We start from the raw sequence: 24,468 nt of genomic DNA on the forward strand, positions 1-24,468 counted from the left end.
AAGTTCTCCAACAGGCTAAATACTTCCGGATGTTTTAGAAAGTGCTCTGCACTTGGGTGGATGACACCTCAGTTCCTGTGAATACTAGGATGTGAGGTGTCTTGTGTGGACCCTGTCCATTGCTGCCTGGTGCCTTGAGTGGGTAAGTTAATTTCCTTCAGTCTCACCTGTAAAAAGATGAGACTAGATTAGATGGTCTCCTGGTCTCTTGCATTGCAAGACTCTAACTTACAGCGGAGCGGGAATATGACTCACGGAGAGTAGGAAAGAGGATGGAGGGGAGAAAGGACTCTGCAGTGAGAGAAAGAGGAGAGGCTGATGACAGACCAGGGAAGTAAAAGTTTTCATGAGGAAAGAAAAAGCATAAACTGAGTCATGTAACAGGAGAGAAAAGAAGGAATAAAAAAAGAGGAAAGAGAATGGAGAAGTTGTTCCTCCCCACCCCCACCCCCCATTCTTCCTCCATCTATTTAATAGCTCCATCTGCACCTTCTTTATTGTTTAGCTATTTTGAGATATTTCAACTGACATTGATGTAAAGCATTTGGCTAATAACATAACATCGTTTTAACTCTCAAATCAATTTTATTCCTAAAGGTGTCTTTTTTTCTCCATACAAGGACTTCTCTGAGACCCATTGCATTTTCCCTTTATATTCATCACATATTAAAGGTTTCCTGGAGCCCCCAAACTTTCTATTTATGCGGATTCTCCCATTCGGGATGCTAAAGGGACTTCCGGGCCATTCGGTGTGAATGAGCTACAACAGTGTTGCATCAGGCTCAGCAAACAGCTCCTGACTTTCAGGTGTCGTTACATGCAAGTTAAACTAAATGGATGAATTTTTAGCAGGAATAATGTAGTTCATGTTGACATTATTCACAGCTTTCCCAAGAAGACAGGTATTAATCAGACAACACTCGTGTAGATATCAGTATATAAATATTTGGGCGTCTGGCTAAACAGTGCCCTAACCTTTAAAAGGCATATAGACCTTATGCTTTAAATAGGATCATTAGTGTAAAGGGCAATTTAGGACAAATAAAAGGAAGAATTTGTTTGCACAAGAGTATGGATGCATACAAAACCCATTATTTCAAGAGTTTGAACAGCATGCAAATAAAAATAAACCCCCAAGAAGGATTTATTCTTTATTATTATTAGATAAGGCAGTAATAGCAAAGTCTGTGAATGCTTCCTCATGCATATTCCTCTCCCCCTCTATTTCCACTGTCACCACCTGGGAAAACACACATTTATCAAAGCCTCAGAGAAAATTTTTAAAATATAGGAACTCAGGTGTTGTGTCTGAAAGTTTATAATCGAGAAAGTGGGACAGGACATGAACAGGAAAGCATATAGGCACATGCTTGGTGTTTAAGGAATGAGCAATGATTGCTTCAGAAATGAAGAAATGGGCCCTGACTGGTTTGGCTCAGTGGATAGAGCATCAGCCTCCAGACTGAAGGGTCCCAGGTTTGATTCCAGTCAAGGGCATGTACCTTGGTTTCGGGCACATCCCCAGTGTGGGGTGTGCAGGAGGCAGCTCTCTCATCGATGTTTCTGACTCTCTGTCCCTCTCCCTTCCTCTCTGTGAAAAAATCAATAAAATATATTTTTAAAAAAAAAGAAATGAAGAAATGGGACCATGTCTCCGAGCAGGGAGACTTCCTGGAGAAGAATGAATTGTTGTGGCCATAATGCACGGGATGGGCACATAAGCCAACAGGATGGAACCCCACAAACCAAGACATGACAGTGGCCAAGGGGATGACACCATGTTGAGTAAGTCAGCTGCCTGGGGAGGGCACAGTTCTTCGAGGAAACGAAGGACAGCAGGACAATGAGATGTTTAGGAACCAAATACTGAAAGCCCTTGACAAAGAGTTGAGACTATTCTGTAGGAGGTGAAGAGCCATCAAAGGCATCTGAGCAAGAAGTTCTGACAAGAAGCAATAAGGACCCAAATTGATCAACAATGTGAATAGCAAAAGCAAATCAGGAGAGCAGCGTCAGCATTGAACACAATTTAGAAATTCGTATTACAGTTGACTGCATGTAGTAATAACAGAACTGCAGCTGTCTGAGGGACTAAGGCAGTGGTTCTCAACCTTCCTAATGCCGCGACCCTTTAATACAGTTCCTCGTGTTGTGGTGACCCCCAACCATAAAATTATTTTCGTTGCTACTTTATAACTGTAATTTTGCTACTGTTATGAATCGTAATGTAAATATCTGATATGCAGGACGTATTTTCATTGTTACAAATTGAACATAATTAAAGCATAGTGATTAATCACAAAAACAATATGTAATTACATATTCAATATGTGTTTTCCGATGGTCTTAGGTGACCCCTGTGAAAGGGTCATTGGACCCCCAAAGGGGTCGCGACCCACAGGTTGAGAACCACTGGACTAAGGAGATATCCAACTTCTCACTGGCTACGAGTAAGCAGATAACAATGAGGCTTGCAAAACTTCACCCAACACTAGGAAAAAACTGCTCCACCGAGTAATTTTCAGGGCAGTTATATAAAAGTAAAAAACTTCTAATTGTACTTGACATTCTCTTGTCTGCTATTAAGGTACTAATTATCCTATATAATAAAACCCTAATATGCAAATTGACGGAATGGCAAAACAACCAGTCGCTATGATGCGCACTGACTACCGGGGGCAGACACTCAGTGCAGGAGCTGCCCCCTGGTGGTCAGTGTACTCCTACAGGGGGAGCACCGCTTAGCCAGAAGTCAGGCTCATGGCTGGCGGGCGCAGGCCAGGCTGAGGGACTCCCCCACCACTTAGTGCACAAATGTCATGCACCGGGCCTCTAGTACCATATACTAGTATGTATATATATATGACAATATAGGAAAGAGGGCTAAAAACAATAACATATTACTTTGGACTCAAATTCCTAATGTCAGGAAAGAGTTGAAGCAGGCAGTAGAAAAGGTGAAAGAAGAAGACTTATCTCCTAGCTGTCAGGAATTTCTCCTCTTTTTGTGTGCAGAGGTCGCGCTAACTCCACACGTGTCAGTACTGAGAAAGAGTGCATCACTAACCTCACTCTGCTTCCTGTATGATGCAAAACTGATACTACAAGGAATAAACTTCCAAGACCCCAAAATAAAGCTATCCACAAAGTTATAATGCATATAGTTTCATTATTAAGTTAAATATCCTGCAACACATAATAACAATATAAGACAAAGAATAGGTGAATGTACCTAACACTAGAGGCTCTAACAAAAGAACTTGTTGGGCAGCATAAGAGCACAGGGTGGGGAAAACACAGTGCCAACCATTAGCAGGATTCGGGATTCAGATCCATGTATATGTGTGTCAAAGAAACAAGAGCTATCTGAGTTACGGGGCTATAATTCCATCAAGGGATCTGAGGACTGCATAAACCACTTGAGCCTCCAGAAATTACTACCCCATCCTTCAGTCACCTATGGTTCGTTCTATGAGTAATTTACTGCCTTTGCATAGCCTTTCCTGTCAAACTTTGGATATTTCTTTGCAATTTGATTTATATTTTACCCGAGAACCTGCCCGCTCCTGTAACCAATCTTTATTGAGCATTTACTACATGTACATGCCATGATGTGGGGAGAAGTGGACGGTGCGGTCCTGGCCTCCGGCTGCTGCAGGCTTTACACCCTTAAAGCTGTTCTACACCAGAAAGCAGACATCCTACATGAGCCAGCTAGAGTAAATACCCATCAAAAACAACAAAAAAAATGCCGTAGCCGGTTTAGCTCAGTGGATAGAGCGTTGCCTGTGGACCAAAGGGTCCCGGGTTCAATTCCATTCAAGGGCATGTACCTTGGTTGCAGGCTCCTCCCTGGCCTGGGCCCTGGTTGGAGCTCATGCAGGAGGCAACCAATCGATGTGTTTCTCTCACATCAATGTTTCTCTGTCTTTCCCTCTCTATTCCACTCTCCCTAAAAATCAATGGAAAAAATATTCTCGGGTGAGGATTAACAACAACAACAACAAAAAAACCAAACAAACAAACAAAAAAAACTAAAACAAACGTCTAATGGGGATACAGCCAGGGGCTTTGTGGGGGCATGCGGTTCCCAGAGTGCCCCATCCTTGGGGTTCTGTCTATGCAGTTTCCCAGGGCTCCACTCATAGGGAAAAGCTACTGCACAGTGACTTGGGGAAGCTGCTTTTAAGGAGAAAAGGTTGGCTTAGCTCAGTGGTTCTCAGCCTTGGCTACACATTAGAATCACCTGGGAATCTTTTAAAATCCTGATTTCTGGGCCTCATCCTCCAGAAATTCTGTTTCTTTTTTACTAATGTTGTGGCCCCACCCCATAACAAAGAAACAATTTCTGGAGGATGAGGCCCAGAAATCAGGATTTTAAAAAGATTCCCAGGTGATTCTAATGTGCAGCCAAGGTTGAGAACCACTGGCTTAGCTGATGCTAAGACATGAGGTAATACACCCAATCAACTCACACCTGACTGCAAGCAACTGCTATAATGCCTCCCAGCAAAACCTTGCCCCTCCCTACCGCAGATGCACTCCATGTCCGCCTTAACCCTTTTATGACACATCTTTGCATCCTTTATCCCTTGAAAGGAGTACAGCTGGTGGTATACAGTAGAGAAAAGCTAGACTCGTACACTCAGACTCTGCATTTAAACCACAGCCCCTCTGTTCACTGGGCGGAGATCCTGGGAAGTGACTTAAGCTCTCTTTGCCTCCGTTTTCCCATCTGTAAACTGAGGATGAGAATGATGGTGATGAAGGTGGTGGTGGTGGTAAAGATGATGGTGACGATGATAGTACCTATCTCACAAGGTTGTGGTGAGGAATAAATGAGTTAATACATGCAGGTTGCTAAGAACAGTAGCTAATATGTAGACGTTAGCTATTACTAGTTATTTGGTCAATAAACTCCTCTCTTCAGCACAATGAGAATCAACAGAGCAGGAGGTGGAATCCATGTCATAGGGAAGCAGTTTCAACCTCAGGGAAAGAAGGAAGGACATTTGAGCTGGGAGGGATCTTAAAGATCAACCTGCCAGGACTGGGAGTTTGCATATGGGGCTACAAGGCGCATGGCCCAGGTCTCGCTGCCTCTAACCGTATCTTAAAGGCGCATTACACAAATGCAGGCACTCCTGAGTTCTATTATCTCTCCAGCTTACTTCCTCAGCGATGCCCTCGGGCCGTGGCTTCCCAAGTGCCAGTCCCGCTTCTCCTACTGGTTCCTCAAATTCTGTGTAAACCCCTCCTCATTTCCTACATCTTGCAGCCAATCGCCATGTCCCCAATGTCCCAGGGTTCCCTTCATCATCTCTCTCCCAGCCCCCTGTGCTCCCACATCCAGGAGTCCCAGGGTTCTGGTGTGCTCGGTGGCTGCTCTTTCCCTCTCCCCATCCCCACCACCCCACCCCACCCCATGCTACCCTCACCCCCACCTCACCGTCCAGCTTCCCTCTGAGACACTGAGGTCAGGTCCAGCTGCCCGGCTGCGGGCCTCTCCTCTGACCAGTCCTGCATCCAGATTGCCACCAGATGAGCCTCATTTACTCACTCTTTCCTCATGCTCCTCCGCTGCTCAGAAACCCTCCTCACCCGCAAAGGGATGACTTCCCAACAGTGTGCCCAGGGGCCTCCGCCCACTTCCTCCCCCCTCCATGCTTGTGCCGCCCTCACAGCTGGACTGTGTGCCGTCCCTGAGCCGTCCTTAAATGTCTGCTCTTTCTTGTTGGATGCACCAGCTACAGTGGGGGGAGGCCTGCGAGGGTAGAGACGGAAGCAGCTGGCTTCACGCAATGAACACGAGAGGGTTGGGGCAGGGGCTGGGACACGCAGCCCTTCCCCCACTCTCCTCCCTTTCAAGGCCGCTGCGATGTGTTTTATTCGGGGTTTACCTGGAGGCATGGTGAGCACGAGTCACCCAGGGTGCTTGCCCCGCCAAACGCGCCCCCAGTGGGCGACTCTCCAATCCTAAGGGCCCTCAACTGGAGACCCTACTAGTAAGTCCTCACACAAGGACAGTCCCTGAATGAGACCAGGTGCCTCTTGGGTGTGCAGGGCAACAGCACAGTAATTGTCTCTGTTCCCGAAGTCCCTGTCACCCCGAGGCCGGGCTCCTTCACCCTCGGCAGGTCTAAGGGAAAGGCCTGTGCTGAGGAGCAGCCGCCCAGAGCACTTCCAGGCAGGACCTGTGTTAATACGCAGGACGGAATATTTGGGATTTATTCGGTCAAGAGAGAAAGGATGTGTAAAAGGGATAAAAACAAACAAACTTGTATCTCTAGAATATATGATTAGGGGGCTCTCTCATTTTCTACTTAATAGATATTCCTATGGTCTGGGCAGTTGGTGATTTTGGATGTTACCTTATCGTAATTTGCTCTAAATGGTTAGAAATTTATATATATATATATATATATATATATATATATATATATATATATATCCTAAGCGACCAGATGACTGGTCGCTATGATTTGCACTGACCACCAGGGGGCAGACACTCAGTGCAGGAGCTGTACCCTGGTGGTCAGTGCACTCCCACAACCAACCTCCCATGGATGGCTAACCTCTCTCGGTCCTTCCCCCTGGCTGGCCGGCTGGCTCCGATCTGCCCCATCAGAACTGGGTGAGATGGCCCCAATTGGCCCTATCACCGGCCAGGCCTAGGGACTCCACCCATGCACGAATTTGTGCACCGGGCCTCTAGTATTTGAATAATAGCTGGTCTAATTTGTAGATAGGATTTCAAACATCCAGAATGCCTCAATCCTGACAGGCCCTTATGCCCAGCTACCTTTGCAGTTCACGAATATGTGTGAAACACTTAGTAATGAGATTTGTATTTCCAAAACCTCTCTGTAACTCTCTAACCCCAAGGTATTACTTGAGCATATTTTAGCCACATTACTCTAATTTACCACCCCAAGCCTCTCTCCTCATCTGTAAAATGGGAATCGTAATTACCTGATTGAAGAGGTGAGAAAACTAATTGAATAATATTTTTAGAAAGGGAATTTGGTCTACTATCAAGCCGAGCTACCAAGGGGAGGTCTTAATAACGTGCCCTGTGCTCTCCTTCTCCTTTTCTTCCCTCCACCAGTACCATCGCTCCTCAGGAAGCAAGGGCAGGAGAGGGTAGAACAACATATTCAAAGTGCTTTTCCACTTTAAAAATATTCACTTGAAATGCTCTCAGAAAGTTACATGCCTAAAAAATTCATTGCCTCTGTTCTAATTATACAAGAGCCTTACAACTAAAATATTCTCCCAATCATCTAAGAGACCATTATTTAACAGTATATTAGATGCAAAAGTTTTATATTTTCCTCCTGGGTGTAAAGTTTAAAGATTCAAATTTGCAAAAGAGAAGTGAATTGGAATAAAGACATTCACAGAAAGCTATTTCATATCCATTAGTTATCATCTGCACATCAAATACATACAACATTAAGACCAAATATACAGAATTTCCACATCTATATACAGTAATCAACAGAGTGCACAGTTCAAATCTATCTCACAATCAAGTGTACAAGTTTAGGTATGGCTTTATAAATACTAACAATAACTGTGCTAAAGGAACTCATGGTCCAGAAACAAATCCCGGAATGCTGCCTCCACATGAGGCCCTCCTTCAGCCAGATGCTAGTCATTGTGTTTGTGAAACAGATGGCACAGGTCAATGTTTCTGGGCAGCGTCCACCCACCCGCCCACAAGCCGCTGAAATATGGGTTCCAAGTACACCTGCAGTGGTCCCTCCGCCTCAGAGATCAGAAAATAAATCTGTCCATCTCCTACACACTTGAGGACACGAGATTATAAACAAACAGAAAACAGACATATCAATGAGATGATGATGACCAGGGATTATCCAAATGTTTTTCACATTGGCGCTCAAGTTCTCAGGCAATACATCCTGCATTTGCATCATTTGTTTTCCCCCCTCCTTTCTTTTCTTGTTTTGCTTAAATCAGTGGATTGTGAAATCTTTCAGGAATTTTCAAGACATTCTAGAACAAGTGATCCCCCAAAACAGAATTAAAATGAGATCTTGTAAAGGCAACATCTAATTATTCACGCTTCTCTTCCCCTAACCACAAATGCCTGTTTTAAGTAAAAATAACAAAGAAATGCCTGAACTAAAAGCATGCATCCACGTGTACTTTACACCCACTTTGCCACAAATGTTACATCCACACTCTGTAGTCAGTTGCAGCCTTCAAGGTGCTACCTACGTGCTTATCCTGCCTCTTTCTCTAAACTCTAGGGCAGAGAACAGGAGAATATTCCTTGTAAATTTCTATGTTCGCCGTGGCTTTCAGTGTACACAATATCTCAGTACAGCAGTAGGAGCAGCGTGTGTGTTTGTAGATAACTATGCGGAGGGACATGCTCAGGGAGTTTTACTGATGAGGTGAGTGAGCACGAGGAGACCACTGCCTACCTAGGGATGACTTGGGGTATCTCCAAACATTTTAAAGGATTTCTATATAACAAATCTACAGTGCTTTGTACATTTTATATTTATAAAATGGAAACTATGTGCCACAAACATTTGTGAAGACTAGGAGGAAGTTCCACAGGAGTGGACACTCTGGGGCAGGCCACTCAGCTGCTCCCCTGGTTCCCAGGAGTCGCTTCAGGTGGGACAATCTGGGAGCAGGAGAATATAAACAAGACCAAGATCAGGTTGCTTCAATGCTCCCTGCACCAGCCACCTGCATATCCATAGACCATCCTTCCTAAGATTGCATTTGTTTTTGTATTTACAACCTGCCCTTTAGTAAGATGTCACCGTCTAGAAAACATCAGTGTGCCTGACACACCTCTAGCCCAGCGACACCATCCGGTTGTGCCATTTTCTTCGTCTCCATCTACGCAGTGAAATTTGAATACAACCAAGTGAAAGACTGGAATCCTCGTCTTCCCAACCGTCACTATCAAGAAGCCATCACCTTCTTCATCAACATTTGAGCTGTCAGACACCCTGCGTGATGCAGATCACAGGGAAAAACATATGTTTACAATAAGCATAATCCCATGAGACTGATTACTTGAAGTAAAATCACTTTGACAAGAGTCACACAAACATGTCTCCCCTAATGAAGCAGAAATCCCTCAAAATTTTGAGCACTGTCTTTAGCTTTATTGCTGAAAAAAAATTCAGATATAACTTGTTAAAGACAAAAATATAACTGTTTGGACATGGTGTGTATTTTAATAAGCCAGATGTGAGATCTTGTTGAGGGACAGTGCTAGTATAAGAGAAATCTTCCAATTCTGAACAACTGTTAGAGGGAAAAAGTCCATAGATTGTTGTTTGTTTTTTGTTTTTTTTAAGAGGAGGGAGGTAGTAAATATCCAAAGCATTTCTCTTCTCTAGCCCTCCAGTGGGCAATTATATTATGTCCCCTTTGCTATCTGTTTAGCCAATGCTAATTAACATGGCAATTCAGGAGGTGAATCCTACTGTTTTCAAAGCCATGGGGGAATTTTTAAAAATACTTAAAAAAGGGAGGGGGGTGTTAAATGTTACTAATAAATAAAAGTTACTCAATTGCAGAGCCACAAAGTAAAAAAAAAAAAAAAAAATGCTTGCCAATGGGGGATGGGAGATGAATCAGCCACAGTAACACTACTTTTCATAAATTAACTATTATCATAAATATATATTGCTCTACAATGATTAAATTGTTTCAAAAATATTTAAAGCTATAGTTAGGGACAGCAGCAATTTTTAAATATTCAAAAAGGACATTAAGTTCATTGCTGAAATATTTCATTGTGTACAGAACACCAAAGCGCTGTATCCATCTTTCGCTCTGGGTAACTTGTTTCCCCACTGGAATGACAGGGAGGGTTGGTACTGGCTAGACCACATCCATAAGTTATTTGTTTTATTGTTGCAATGATCCCCTTTATTTGTGTACACATTTACAGTCTGGGGCAACAGTCAGTCCTTTTGAAATCTGAGCGTCTTAATGTGTCATGGTCCAGCCAGGAGCGGTTTCAGAGAGCTTTGGTTTGGGGACAAGTTCTCTGCTTCGGCAAGAGCCAGAATGATTGAGGCGGTCACCGTCAGCCCCAAATCAGCTTTCCTCCAAGCTGCTTTTCAGCATTCTCCGTAACCGCCTCTAAGGGGCATGGCCCATATGTGGCTGCCTCCTAAATTTCTGGTGAAGAATTCAAATGTCAAAAATCCTGGCACTGGCAGGAGTTCTGCAGGCAAGAGGCACCTCCTGTCCCACTCACCAAGGACCCTTTTGAACTTGGAGTTTCACCCAGACCACTGGAAGCAATGGAATTAAAGCCAAGCACTCCACAATCCCACACAATTGACCCCTAGACCTGCTAAGCTGGGTGGCCAGAGTTCAGCATTTAGACTCAGATGTATTTGTCGTTGAATGTATTACCATCATTTCTTATTTAACTTAAATAGCACTGCATGTAAAAGAGAACAACCTGGGTCATAGTCAGGAGCAACAAAAAATAACTTCATCCTGTGAAAAAGAAGAAAAAGAAGGGAGGAAAAAGAAAGAAGAAAAAAGAAGAGGAAAAAGAGGAGAGGAGAGAGGAGGAGGAGGAGGATGAAGAGGAGGAGGAGGAAGAGGAGGAAGAGGAGGAGAAGGAGGAGGAAGAGGTGGAGGAGGCGGAGGTGGAAGAGGAGGAGGAGAGGGCGAGGAAAGGGAGGAAATTAAGTCACCATCCTTTTTTTGAAAATACACTCAACAATTGTTCTATGAATGAATGAATGAATGAATGGGCAAATGAATACAGGAAAACCTGCATGTGCAGACCTTTTCCTGTAAGGAAAAATCCAGCCGTTTCCCTCCACCTCAGCCCCAGGCCAGTCAGCCTGCCCATGCAGAATGAAGCTCACCTGGCCCTGAACTGATTTTGATAAGTAGACCTTTTGGATGGTTAAAAGATACATGACAATGGTGACAACAAAATCCTGTCACTTTCAAAATGCCTAATTTGTCAAAACATATTCTCTCAATTAATGTAAGCCAACTTTTCCTCCTTCCCTCCTTATCACTCAGAACATAATCAATGGGAATAATAATAGAGATTACTTTTTTTCTTTTTTGTTAATCCTCACCTGAGGATTTTTCCCCCCATTGATATTTAGAGAGGGTAAGGGAGGGGTGGGGGAGAGAAACATTGATGCCAGAGAGACACATCAATTAGCTGCCTCCTGCATGTACCCCAACCAGGGCCAAGGATCAAACCCACAATCCAGGTACATGCCCTTGATCAGGGATGGAACCTCAACCCCTCGGGGTGCATGGGCCAACGCTCTACCCACTGAGAACATGGGCCAGGGTGAGATGACTTTTGCTTGCTTATCCCATTCCTATTTTTCTCCTCTCTGGATATGTTTAAGGCAAGAAAGACGAACACTAACAACAAGTTTAAAAACTCTCTAGAAGAAAGCTTCTTCAACTGGGCTCCATGAATCCCTTAAGAAATCCACAGGTAATTTAAAAAGGTTTCTGAATCTCCTAAACTTATATGTAAATTATATATATTTACACAGGTGTATTTTTCTGGGGAAAGGGTGTAGGACTTTCATTAGGTTACCAAGGGAGTCCCCGATACAACATTCCTTTGAAAGCACTACTTCCTAGCCTGGGGCCCTTTCCTGAGCATACCTTTCCCATGAGCCTCTGGGAAGGAGATGAGTGTTGTGTTTCTAGATTGTGAGCTCAGATGCCTTCTTGTAGAACCAATGAAGCTGGGCCTTGACAAGTGGGTATGAGTTGGGCCAGTGGAGAGGAAGGGCAGGCATTTCATGAGAGGGACTGACATGGACAGAGGCACAGAGTGGGGGCACACGAGCCATGTTCAGGCCACAGCAAATGAGCCAACCTGGATGGCTTACAGGAAGGGGCCCCAGGAGACAAGGTGAATGAAGAGGTGAGGCCCTCGCCAGTTTGGCTCAGTGGATAGAGAGTCGGCCTGCGGACCAAAGGGTCACGGGTTCAATTTCAGTCAAGGGCACGTACCTTGGTTACAGGCTCCTCCCCGGCCTTAGCCCTGGTCAGGGTGTGTGCAGGAGGCAACCAATCAATGTATTTCTCTTACATCGATGTTTCTCTTCCTTTCCCTCTTCTTCCACTCTCTCTAAAAGATCAATAGAAAAATATCCTCAGGTGAGGATGAACAACAACCAAAAAAAGAGGTGAGCATACCAGGCCCTAAGGAGTGACCCTCATCCTGAAGCAGTACGGCACCCCACGAGGGCCAGAGCTTTTTACAAAGATTGACATGGTGGTGATAGGGGGACTGGATCAGGGAAGCATCCAAGCATGTAAAAGAGGCTACTGCAGAGGTCTACCCGGAAGAGGATGCCCTGAAATGAAGGTGCCATGTCTGTTCTGTTCACTATCTAAATCCAGGGTGCATCCCAGGGCCAGGACAGGGCAGGTGTTCAGTGGGTGGTGAGCATATGGGTGTGGATGCTTTAAAAGATACACAACAAAGAATGAGGAGTGCTGGTGACGTGGATGTCCATCTTGCTATCATTCACAGAGCCTAGCGGTGTCTTGCACAGAGAGGATACTGAAGAAAGTTCTCTTGCATTGGTCTGGACCAGGTTGAACAGACCTGGGAACAAGGGAGGAGGAATCCCAGCACTCTCTAAGAGGCTGGGATGAGCTGGTTCTAGGGACATCTAGGAGTGATCTCTCAGAGAGCGTGTATTTAAAAGGAAATCAAGTCAAAGTGGCTAACACCAACAACCACCAAAGGCAAGGTGAAAGACCTGTTTCTGGTCCTGCCCTGCAAATAAATATTTGTGACACTGAGCCAATAATGCCCTCAGGCTCTCTTGTAAGGGGCTTTTGAGATAATCCACAGCCTAGCTATACATTTCTATGATCCGACAGTCACTCTCAAATAATCCAAGCAAGACCCATGAGGCTAATCCTTAACACTTCCTTTCTTGAACTCCAGCATATCCTCCTACCCCAGTACCCATAGGCAGGGCTCACCTGAGGACTAGACAGCTGTGGTGATTCACGGCCCAGTTGCTGTAAGTCTGTGATCAGTCTTCTGGGTAGCCCGTGGCCTTGGTAATGTCACCATTCACAATTCATTATGTTACAACAACAAAGTGTTAAACTCTAACAATATAGTTCAATTCTGAATAAACTTATATTGTCCTTGTATCTACTCTGATTCATACAAAACATACTAATGCTGCTCATTAATCCTGATGAGTCGGGACAGGGAGGGCAAAGAGAAGCGGATAGAGAGGCAGAATTTATGTTCACAATGAGAGGTGACACAAGACTGGTGGCCTCTGGGTCTTCTGTCCAACCAACATCATGTTAGCATCGAAGAGCCACTTCCTTAAGTTACCTTCCAGTAAAAAGAAACACAGAAGTTGAACAACTGAGCCAGATGACCAAAATGTCCCCTAATTTTTTATGTTAATTTTTGTAATAAATAGCACCTGTTCATCAAATTGGAAAACACTTCAAATCTGCATAGCTTAAGAATGAACCACGTAAAACTGAAGCCCTCCCAATAAAGACTGCGTAAGTCATTCCCCACCACAGTGATTTTGTCTTGGTCATTTCATTGCCATAACATATACTGGAGGTTGAGTGGGGGGGCCCTTCTAGGATTCCAAATCAAGTTACACCTACAAAATGTTGATGACCCAGTCATGAGCTGTCAGGGCAGCACCCGAGCCTCCGGGTACAATGTCCATTCAAGCTCCTATGGGAGTGACCTGGATAGACTCAACTGTCATAACTTCACTCTGAATGTTGGCTCTCCATGTATTTGCTCTCCAAGTACAACACAATAAAGAACATATGTGAACCTATAGACTCGTAACTTAATCATTCTTGGAGTGAAGATACATCAAACAGTGCTATACAGGAAGCATAAATTATAGACAAAATTTCAAACACAAGTCTTTCCAGCTGTGGGTAGAGAAAGGGTGAGTCTTGGTGGAGCCAAGTCCACAGCCCACGTTCATCACATTCACATTTTCAGGACAGGAGCTTCCCTTGTCACACAGAACTGCCTCCAGTATGCCGTTTGACACACTTGCTAGAGAAAAGAGAGGCAAATAGACCTCCCAAATGATACTGGAGACCAAAAAAAAAATAGGCTTATACATTCCTATCTTTAGCACCACATTCTCATTAGGCATCAAACAGTCCTCTCAAAAATGAATCATTTTAATAAGATATGAACAACAAAGTTATCTGTAGAATAAGAATTTCTAACTTAGGGTATCGCAACATTTCTTCCTTGTTCCATATCCCCTAAATCAAGCATGTCAAACTCAAAGGCTAACACGGACCAAATAAACGAGGCATGTGGCCCGTGGGCCGCGAGTTTGACATGCTTGCCCTACACAGTTGCTTAAATGGTAAACAGCTTCAAAAACTCGCCCCTTTTATCTCTCTGTGCATCCTCAGTATTTGAGGATTGTTTTTGCAAAAGCTATATTCATAGAGTCTTTTTAAAGTAAAATACATGAACTTCTCAGAAGAAATTGCTGTCTTTCAAGAAGTGCCTCTTCCACCCCATAATGAATAGTCCTTACCTCGCCAGTCGGTTATGATCAGAAGCAAAGCTGTTTAGTTTCCAGCTGCAGATCTTAACACTGACTCTATTAGCCCACATCCATGGCTGCCACCCCAGGATCTTCACCCCAAATTTCACGGGAAATGTTTCAAATCAACAAAAACTGTGTCTTCCGAGATAAAGGGCCTCAGTAAATACAGAGTTCATGGGCTCTCAGGGGAGGGTGGGAGTACGGGAGGGAATGAATGGGAGATCCCTAAGAAACATTAAAATTTGTCCTCAGCACTGCCTTCCTCTCACAGGGCAACGACTGAGCACACCAGAAAAGTTGCATTAATAAAACTGCATAGAGTCTACACTGCACAAAGTGCTTTGATGCTAGTAACATGATCCTCTTCCTCCTTCCCCTTTTCAATACCTCTTGCAAGGTTTGTTTTCAAACAGATATCACAAGTTGGCTAGCTTCTGCTTCCAAAAATCAATCAAATGCTTTCCCCTTCTCCTCCATTAAGCCCATATTCCTGAACTTTATTCCCGTCAAATAAATCAAACTACTTAACACTCAGGAATCAGCAAAGGGCACATCCCAGGGTGCGTTCAGGCAATGGAAGGAAGACGTTTCTGCAAATAGACATAATTAAAGACCATCTGTAGCTGTTGATAATTTGTAAAAATATGTCCAAGTTTTTCTTTCAACATAAGATTTCAATTCAAGCAAGGGCACCAAGAGACATGATGATAGAGTCCTGGCTGAGCCTTTGTGTGTTTCATCTGACCGGCTTTTTGGAGGGACTGCAGTGGCTACTGCCTGGATGTGGAATTCTTTTGCCCTCAAATCTTCAAATGTATGAAGAGCACAATAAAGAATAAAATGTTGTGTTTATGTCACACCTCTTCCAAGAGGTTTAAAGCGCCACAAGGAACCCATGAATCCTCACAACACCCCTGTGAGGTAGGTAGGTGGAGAGCATTGTTACCCCCACTTCACAGGTGGGGGGAATGAGGCACACAAGAATTAAGAGACTTGCCCAAAATCACACAGCTGGTCCCTGGCAGGGCTTAGGATACAACATATACTGATTAGCACCTAGCACAGTGCTTTGCACATAGTAGGTGTTCACTGAATATCTATGGATTTTATTTGACTTATACCTCAACATACAATATACACACATAAAATACAGGCACAGGACATTCATCTCCTACATTTTTCTTCTGATGACATCTCTCATTCCTTCAAACCCTGGTGGATGGGGGATGTTCAAGAATTCATCTCACAACGAAGCCCTCAGGTTGGAGAGGATCCACATACACCATCGGAGGAAAACCTGCCCTTGCCCCTGGTCTACCTCACAATATTAGTTTTCTAATGAAAACAAAAATGGATTTCAGGAACCATGCTGACATTTTGTTTGTTTGTTTGCCTGTTTGTTTGCAATGGAGCCATCTGAACGGTTCTGCGTTTTGTGTGTACAAAAGAGAAATAAGGCTGCTCTCGTCCAGTCGCTTGTGAGAAGGGTGCCAGGCACGGAGACCTCCTCCGGCTCCGGTGGATTTCTACCTGGGCACCCAGACTGACCCAGGCAGCGGCAGCTCCAGCAGGAAGGGCCCGCGAGGCTGTGTCACTTGCACGGCTCGTGCTCTGTGTAGTCGTCCATGTCCACGTCGGAATCAAAGAGCGAGTGTCCAGTGAAATCCGTGTCTGGGGTTCTGGAAAAGCTGTTCTCTGCTCCCTCGTCCTCGAAGGTCTCTGTCCTTGAGTACAGGCTGAAATCCAGCAGAGGGGTGTGGGTCTTGCTGCCCTCACTGCTCTCCTCCGACTCGTAGATGGTGTTGTCGTCGTCGTGGTGCCACTCGGGCCAGAACTTCCTCCGGATCCTCTCGCAGTACATGGCCAGGTTGATGAGCTCACCTGCAGGGCGGCAAGGACAGCCAGGGTTAGCTCTCAGGGGCAGCAATCTGCCCGCGCTGGGCTTTCTGGGAAATGTGGGAGAATGGGGCAGGGTAGACATTAAAAATGTTTTCAAGCCTGGCCAGCATGGCTCAATGGCTGAGTGTTGACCTATAGACCAGGAGATCACAGATCAATTGCCAGTCAGGGCACATGCCTGGGTTTTGGGCTCAGGTCCCCAGTAGGGGTCATGCAGAAAGCAGCCGATCAATGATTCTCTCTCATCAGTGATCTCTCTCTCTCTCTCTCTCTCTTTCTCTTCCTCTCCTTCCTCTCTGAAATCAATCAAAAATACTTTTAAAAAAAATTTCCCGCCGAAACCGGTTTGGCTCAGTGGATAGAGCGTTGGCCTGCGGACTGAAGGGTCCCAGGTTCGATTCCGGTCAAGGGCATGTACCTGGGTTGCGGGCACATCCCCAGTAGGAGATGTGCAGGAGGCAGCTGATCGATGTTTCTCTCTCATCGATGTTTCTAACTCTCTACCTCTCTCCCTTCCTCTCTGTAAAAAATCAATAAAATATATTTAAAAAAAAAAATTTCCCCACAGAGGAACTGTCAAAACGTTTAGACTTTCTACACGTAGTAAGAAAGGTGAGTGGGAAAAGGTAAATTCAGTGAGGGGCTAGATGAAATTTAGGAGTGAGTTTTATGGTGATGAGAAATTGGGGATGGATAGTTTATCTGAAATGGCAGCTACACTACCATCATTTGGCTTTGTGAAGCATTTTATTATTTTATGTTTGCTTCAACTGGTTCATATGTAAATTAATTTATAGTCCATGAAAATACACCAACTGTCAATTGGATTAAACCAGCCAGAGGTAATCATTCATTCCATAAATATTTGTAGAGTTATTACGGGCTGGGCACTATGCCAAGTGGTTAACAAATGTTATGTTAGGATGGAAACTTTGCTCTAAATAATCCGTCAAATGGATAACTCAGAATTGTCTCTAAGGATGAGTGTACCCAGAGTAAAGTAGATTTTTTTTTCATTTTTTAAATTAAATTCCACAGCAGCACCAACAATTAGGTTCTCATTCAGTGACTGGACTACTTCTTTTCCATATGAATCAAAGGAACATGGTTAAATTGCTAAAATCATCCAGGCATTTGTCTGAAACACAACACAGTATTTGGCTTTCCTTTCCTAATTTCAAGCCAGGAAGGAAAAGGGTGAGTTTTTGCCTTTAATCCACCAGATGGCAACATTGCTTATAAATATGTAATTTGTCACTGTCATACAGAACTTCATTGCCCTAAAAATAGTCTTAGGATGTTTACTTTTTAAAAGTTATATAAAGCTCGACCAGCATGGCTCAGTGGTGGAGCGTCGACCTATGAACCAGGAGGTCATGGTTCAATTCCTGGTCAGAGCACATGCCAGGATTGCAGGCTCGATCCTCAGGAGGTTGTGCAGGAGGCACCCGATCCATGATTCTCTCTCATCACTGTTTTTATCTCACTCTCCCTCAATAAAAATATATTCACCTATGAGGGAAGGCAGGGAGTGAGGGGTAAGAGATCAACCAAAGGACTTGTATGCATGCATATGAGCATAACCAATGGACACAGACCCAGGTGTGGGGGGAGGGCATGTGCTGGGGGTTGGGGGTTGCCGGGGAGAGGTCAATGGGGGAAAAAGGAGACTTATGTAATATATTTAACAATAAAGAATTTAAATTAAAATATATATATTTAAAAGTTATATAAACATTCACTTATTGTGTAGGTGGGTAATCCATATTTTATTGCAAAAAATAGACAATATAGATAAACAAAAAAATAAAAGAATTATCAATAATCCCATTTTCCATAATATTTTCATTTGCATTCTTCCAGAATTTTATATAGTATTTATATATATATATATATTTACATTTGCTGTATGACATTAACTATATATTTTGTTTCCTATCCTACTTTTTTCCACTTAACATATAATTAAAATCTTTCAATTTCACATTATCACAATTGATAATTGCATAGTATTTCGTTATACAGATGTACCATAGTTTCATTTTGTTATTACCAATCTCCTATCACAGGCCAATTAGGTTGTTTCTGTATAAATAGTCTATTAATTATAGTCTATAACTACTCTATTTTATTTTCTATCAAAAAATAACATATTCCCATTTTAGAAAATTATAACTATGTATAGAGAAACTATAAATCATAAAAAGGAAAACACAAAGGATCTATAATCTTATCAATCCAAGATAACCACAATTAACATTTTGGTGTCATTTCCCCCAGTATTTTTTCCTATTTATTTATTGGCATTATTATTAGTACTTAACTGTTACTTCCTGTTAGCATTAATGCAAATGTTTTCCCATGTCATTAAAATTTTTCAAATTTTTTTTTAGATTTTTTTTTATTGATTTCAGAGAGGAAGGGAGAGGGAGAAAGAAACATCAATGATGAGAGAGAATCATCTATCGGCTGCCTCCTGCACGCCTCACACTGGGATCGAGCCTGAAACCTGGGTAGAGCCCTGACCAGGAATCGAACAGTGATCTCTTGATTCATAGGTTGATGCTCAACCACTGAGCCGCCACACCAACTGGGCAAATTTTTCAAATCTTGATTGCTGTTCTGTTTTTAAATAAACACATATCCCCTACAAAGCACAATAAAGCAAATCTCCCTGCTTCGTGAAGCCTATAAACCAACTAGAGGCCTGGTGCACAAAATTCATGCATGGGTAGGGTCCCTAGGCCTGGCCAGCGATCAGGGCTAATCTGTGGGGTGACAGGCAGGGCAAGTGGGGGGCCCCTGCTGGCACCTGCCTTGGCCAGCCTGGGGCCTGCAGACTGGGGGCAGCTCCTGTGTCTGCCCCCTGGTGGTCAGTGTGTGTCATAGCGACTGGTCGTTCCACCAGCTGTTCCACTGTTTGGTCTATTTGCATATTAGGCTTTTATTATATAGGATGTTCTTGTATTGGTTCCAGGGTACCATTTTCAGTCCTATCAGATCATAATAGCTCAATTCACACTGTGTAATAACTTAATTCACACTTTGGATTGCTCCCTACTCAAAGATTTTTATGTACACACTAAGGAGCCAGAAGCAGAAAAGCCAACCTCACTGTTCCCTTTGGAAAGACATGCAAAACCTTCACCTGTTTTCTACCGAAAAGAAACATTCTGAGACACACCTCACCAGGTATTGCTGCCAGTCACAGGTAACCAAGGGTTGGATAAAGATGGGGAGGCAGCAGCAAGGAGGTGGTGGGGAGACACCACAAATGACTTATGGTCACTTCACAGCAGGCCCTGGGGACAGCCCTGTTTGCCTTAATCAAGTGCATTCCCTAGGAGCTGTGAGAAAGTCATAATCTGGTCACAAGGGCCACAGGATCTACACCATCCATGAGTCTATCCACTTCTTTGTGGCTGTTCTTTCTAAAGCCTGTTTCTTTATCTTCCTTCCTCAGACCTGCCGCCTTCGTGACTATGCAACATCAATAGCACTTCACTGGTCAATAATAAAAGTTAATAAGAATAGCAAATACATATATAGTCCTTACTGTGTATCAGGCACTGTTTGATGTGCTTTTTTCATTTGTTGAAGTCATATTGACTCTCTTAGTCCTTGCAAAAATGCTGTATGAGGCAGGAAGCATTATTATCCCTATCTGTAATGGGAAAACTGCAACAGAGAGGTTAATTAACTTGACTAAGGTCAAGTTCTAGATAGTGGCAGAGCCAGGATTCAAACTCCAGCATTCCCCAGGCTCCGAGCCCTTCACTATGACTCTACTCTGCCCCTCTACTGGGGAGCTGACAGCCTGGCCTGGGAATTAACAGCTTTGCACCATCTGTCACAGAATACTTTTCTGTAATTCTTTCTGACGTCTCAAAGAATTATAAGATGCTGCCTTCAAAATGACTTGTCATGAAGGAAGTGATTATTCTATCATGCAGTTAAGAAAGGGTTTGCTTTGATAAGCAAGGACTGGGAGCTCACACACCCATCCTGATAGAGTGAAAATCTGTAATTAAGTTCTACCTTTATCTCTCTTTGCCAATCCTTCCTGTGCCCAGATTTTCCATCAGTGAACCCACTCAACATGCCTACCAGCCAAAAAAATAGAAAAACTTGGCAGCAGAAACAGGTTGTATGTAGTGTGTGTGGGGGGAGGGGGGGAGCGGGGAGGGAGAGAGGGAGAGGGAGATAGAGAGAGAGAGAGATGACTAAACATAAATGCTTATATTGAAGATGCAAACTTTGTGAAACAATAGGAAAAGTACATTTTCAAAGTGTACTCAACAATCAAATAACAATTTCATCCACTGGTAAATATTAAAGTCTGAACATCAATGTAGAGGTCAGGCACTGTACTACATGGCTGGTGGAAGTCTAAATTGCTATAACCTTTCTTGGAAAGTAATCTGATGCTGTCTGTTGAAATTTTAAACGTACATAGCAGACCACCTTTAGTACTCTATTCTACTAAAATAAGAGCATCAGTATGTAAAGCTACATGTATATGGATATTGAATACAGAATTGTGTCAATAAAAAAAGAAGATAAGAAAGATGAAAAGAGTTTCAGTGTCCATCAATAGAATTGATTGATAAAGTATGGTGTATAAATTCTATAGAATAATGTACAAATATGTTAAAGAGATATGATAGCGTATTAAGTTAAAAAATCAAGTTATAAAGTAATATGTACAATGTAATTTCACTGTTATAAAATAGTAAAAACAAAACAAAACAGCTATATATATACATGTAAATAAGTTTGTAGATTTTAAAAAAAGAAAGACACAGAGGATTGACTCCAAATCCTTAATACTGGTTATTCCATGGGGGGGTGGTATTGGATATGGATGAGAGGAGATCAAAAATCTTTGAAAATATACCTGTATTTTTCAACTTATTGTGACAATCATGTATTAAATTTTTAATTTAAAAATGAATAAAATAAATTAGTAAAATACTAATGAGTGATCAGTGATACTCACAAACACCTAGCCAGGATATTCATCAGAAAGCCAAATGGCCCTCTAACCAGAGCACACTCCCAGACAGAATAAAGAGCTCTTCTCTGGGAGTTTCTCCAACAGAACTATCCCCCACCATTCTTTGAAAAAGGTGACTCCTTTTATTTTCCAGTGTTACTCCAATTTCTCTAATATTCAGAAACATTCTGTACAATTTGACACTGAAGAGATTGGCAACCATACCCGGAACCCAGGCCTCGGTTTCTCCGGGCTGCCAATCCTGCATGGCAGGAGGGCGAGTGAGGAGAAGCCTGCCAGCCTCCCAGCACCACCTGCCCAGCCCTTGGTCATTAACTAGCAAATATTTGGAAAACGTGGAGCCAGTGCCCACACACACTCAGTTGGTCTCCAGGTATTTGCTCAGAATCGCCCGGTTCCACACTGTGCAAGGTGCTGGCTGTGCTCTTGGTTGCTCCCATTAGCATTCTGTCACACGGGCAGGAAGGGCACTGAGATATCCTCCCAGAAAAGTCCTTCGCAAACTTGAATGCCCTAATGAGGACACTCCCTAATGAGGACAGCCCCTTGCCCTCGTCTTCTTGAAGCAAAAGGGCGCTAATTCATATATTTCAAAATCCAAAGACCCACACAAGTCCTCTGAGACAGCCCTTTGCTGGGACCTGAATGCCCCCACAACAACCTTTCCTGAACACTTCAGGTGGAGCACAGCAAGAGTGAGGACTCCTTTGTTTTTCAAGCATATCCAGCATTTTTCCTACCTTAAAAGGTAGGAGAATAAGCAAAAAATAAAGTCCAAGTGCAATGAATAATTGCTGGCAAAAGAGTTGCCGATCAAGGCTTTTCTTAGAACACAGAGTTGTATTTCTTACAAATTCAGAAAACCAGCTTTAGGTTGTGTGGTTTGGCTATGGCTATGCAGGGCAAGCAGAGGCATCGCAGAACCCATTCCCTTCTGTTGCTTCTGTTTCACTTTCCTGGGCAGCCCTCCAGTCTCTGTGTCTGTTTAAAGAGAGCCCAAGTCCACACGCAATCCTATCTAATAAAGATGGAATATGCTAATTGACCCTCACACCATCCCAAAGATGGCAGTGCCCACAGCCAATAAGGAGGAAATATCTTAATTGACTGTCCCACCCTCAAAGATGGTGGCGCCCACAGCCACAAGATGGTGGCACCCAGTCCCCTCAGCCCCGCCAGGGTGCCTGCCTCTGGAGAACCCCAGTCCCCTCAGCCCCCCAGCTGCCCAGGGCTGGCCCAAGGCGCAGGCAAACCTCAGATGGTGGCTGCCCAGCCGCCCAGGACCGGCCCGAGGCTCAGGTAACCAGGGCCAGCTGAGGCTTGCGCTGCCAGCAGTGGCAGCAGCAGAGGTGTGATGGGGCGTCGCCTTCCCGATTGCCAGGTCGCCTCCCACCCCTGAGGGCTCCCGGACTGTGAGAGGGGGCAGGCCCAGGCTGAGGGACCCCCCTCCAGTGCATGAATTTTCATACACCGGGCCTCTAGTTCTCTAATAAGTATACTCTGATCAATATATCAAATGTGACTCCTCATTAAGAGTGTTGCTGATACTAAAACTGAGAAGATTCTTTTTTGACTATAAAAATGGCAAAAATTTCAAAATAAATTATATGCAACCCTAATTGAGGAACAAAATTTGAAGTGTTTTCAAATATTTGTGAGAATATAAACTGCTAAAGTCTTTTTAGAAAGCAACTTAGCCATATAGACCAAGAGCTTATACCCTTTGAGACAGTAATTCCCCAACTTGAAATGTAATTAAATAGGCAGTGATAAGCAGGAGTATATATTTATACAATATTCACTATAGAATATTAGTAAAATTTATTTGAAATAAACCACAAGTCCAGAAAAAAGAAGATTAATCACATACATTACAATGTAGCCATAGGATAGGGTATTATATAACTACTAAATATACTTTTTTAAAGAATATTTAATGACAAGGGAAATGGCAATTTACATAGATAATTTAAAAACTGTAGGTTATAATTGTATTGATATTATGATCTCAATTTTTTAAAATATGGACATTCATTTACTTGATATAAGATGAGTATATATACCACAGTGTTAATAGCAGTTCTCTGTGAGTGATGGGGGTCACAAGTTGTTTTTTTTGTTGTTTTGTTTTGTTTTTTTAAAATATATATTTTTATTGATTAAGATATTACATATGTGTCCTTATACCCACATTACCCCCTACCCCCCCCGCTCATGCCCTCACCCCCCCGTTGTCTGTGTCCATTGGTTAGACCTATATGCTTGCATGTAAGTCCTTTGGTTGATCTTTCCCCCTTACCCCCACCCTCCCCTACCTTCCCTCCAAGGCCCGACAGTCCAATCAATGCCTCTCCGTCTCTGGATCAGTCCTTGTTAATCAGTTTATGATGTTCATTATATTCCACAAATGAGTGAGATCATGTGGTATTTATCCTTCTCTGACTGGCTTATTTCATTTAGCATAATGCTCTCTAGTTCCATCCATGCTGTGGCAAATGGTAAGAGTTCCTTTTTCATCTTCCTCTTCTTAAAGAATACCTTTCAGCATTTCATATAATGCTGGTTTGGTGGTGATGAACTCCTTTAGCTTTTTCTTATCTGTAAAGCTCTTTATCTGACCTTCAATTCTGAATGATAGCTTTGCTGGATAAAGTAATCTTGGTTGTAGGTTCTTGCTATTCATCACTTTGAATATTTCTTGCCACTCTCTTCTGGCCTGCATGGTTTCTGTTGAGAAATCAGCTGACAGTCGTATGGGTACTCCCTTGTAGGTAACTGACTTTTTTTCTCTTGCTGCTTTTAAGATTCTCTCTTTGTCTTTTGCTCTTGGCATTTTAATTATGATGTGTCTTGGTGTGGTCCTCTTTGGATTCCTTTTGTTTGGGGTTCTCTGCGCTTCCTGGACTTGGAAGTCTATTTCTTTCACCAGGTGGGGGAAGTTTTCTGTCATTATTTCTTCAA

The 24,468-nt window shown here is 43.2% G+C and overlaps 1 protein-coding gene across 1 annotated transcript in view; it reads right to left on the reverse strand.

The window, feature by feature from the left end:
* Nucleotides 1-14,778: 14,778 nt before the first annotated feature.
* FAXC (failed axon connections homolog) overlaps nucleotides 14,779-24,468 on the reverse strand; it is a 54,991-nt gene continuing 45,301 nt past the window's right edge. The window contains exon 5 of the mRNA XM_006095837.3: nucleotides 14,779-16,472. Coding sequence (XP_006095899.1) covers nucleotides 16,183-16,472 — 290 coding nt within the window. The 3' untranslated portion in view covers nucleotides 14,779-16,182. The remainder of the gene's footprint in view (nucleotides 16,473-24,468) is intronic.

Source organism: Myotis lucifugus, unplaced genomic scaffold, assembly GCF_000147115.1.
Source record: "Myotis lucifugus unplaced genomic scaffold, Myoluc2.0 scaffold_161, whole genome shotgun sequence".
In the NCBI taxonomy this organism is placed as follows: domain Eukaryota; kingdom Metazoa; phylum Chordata; class Mammalia; order Chiroptera; family Vespertilionidae; genus Myotis; species Myotis lucifugus.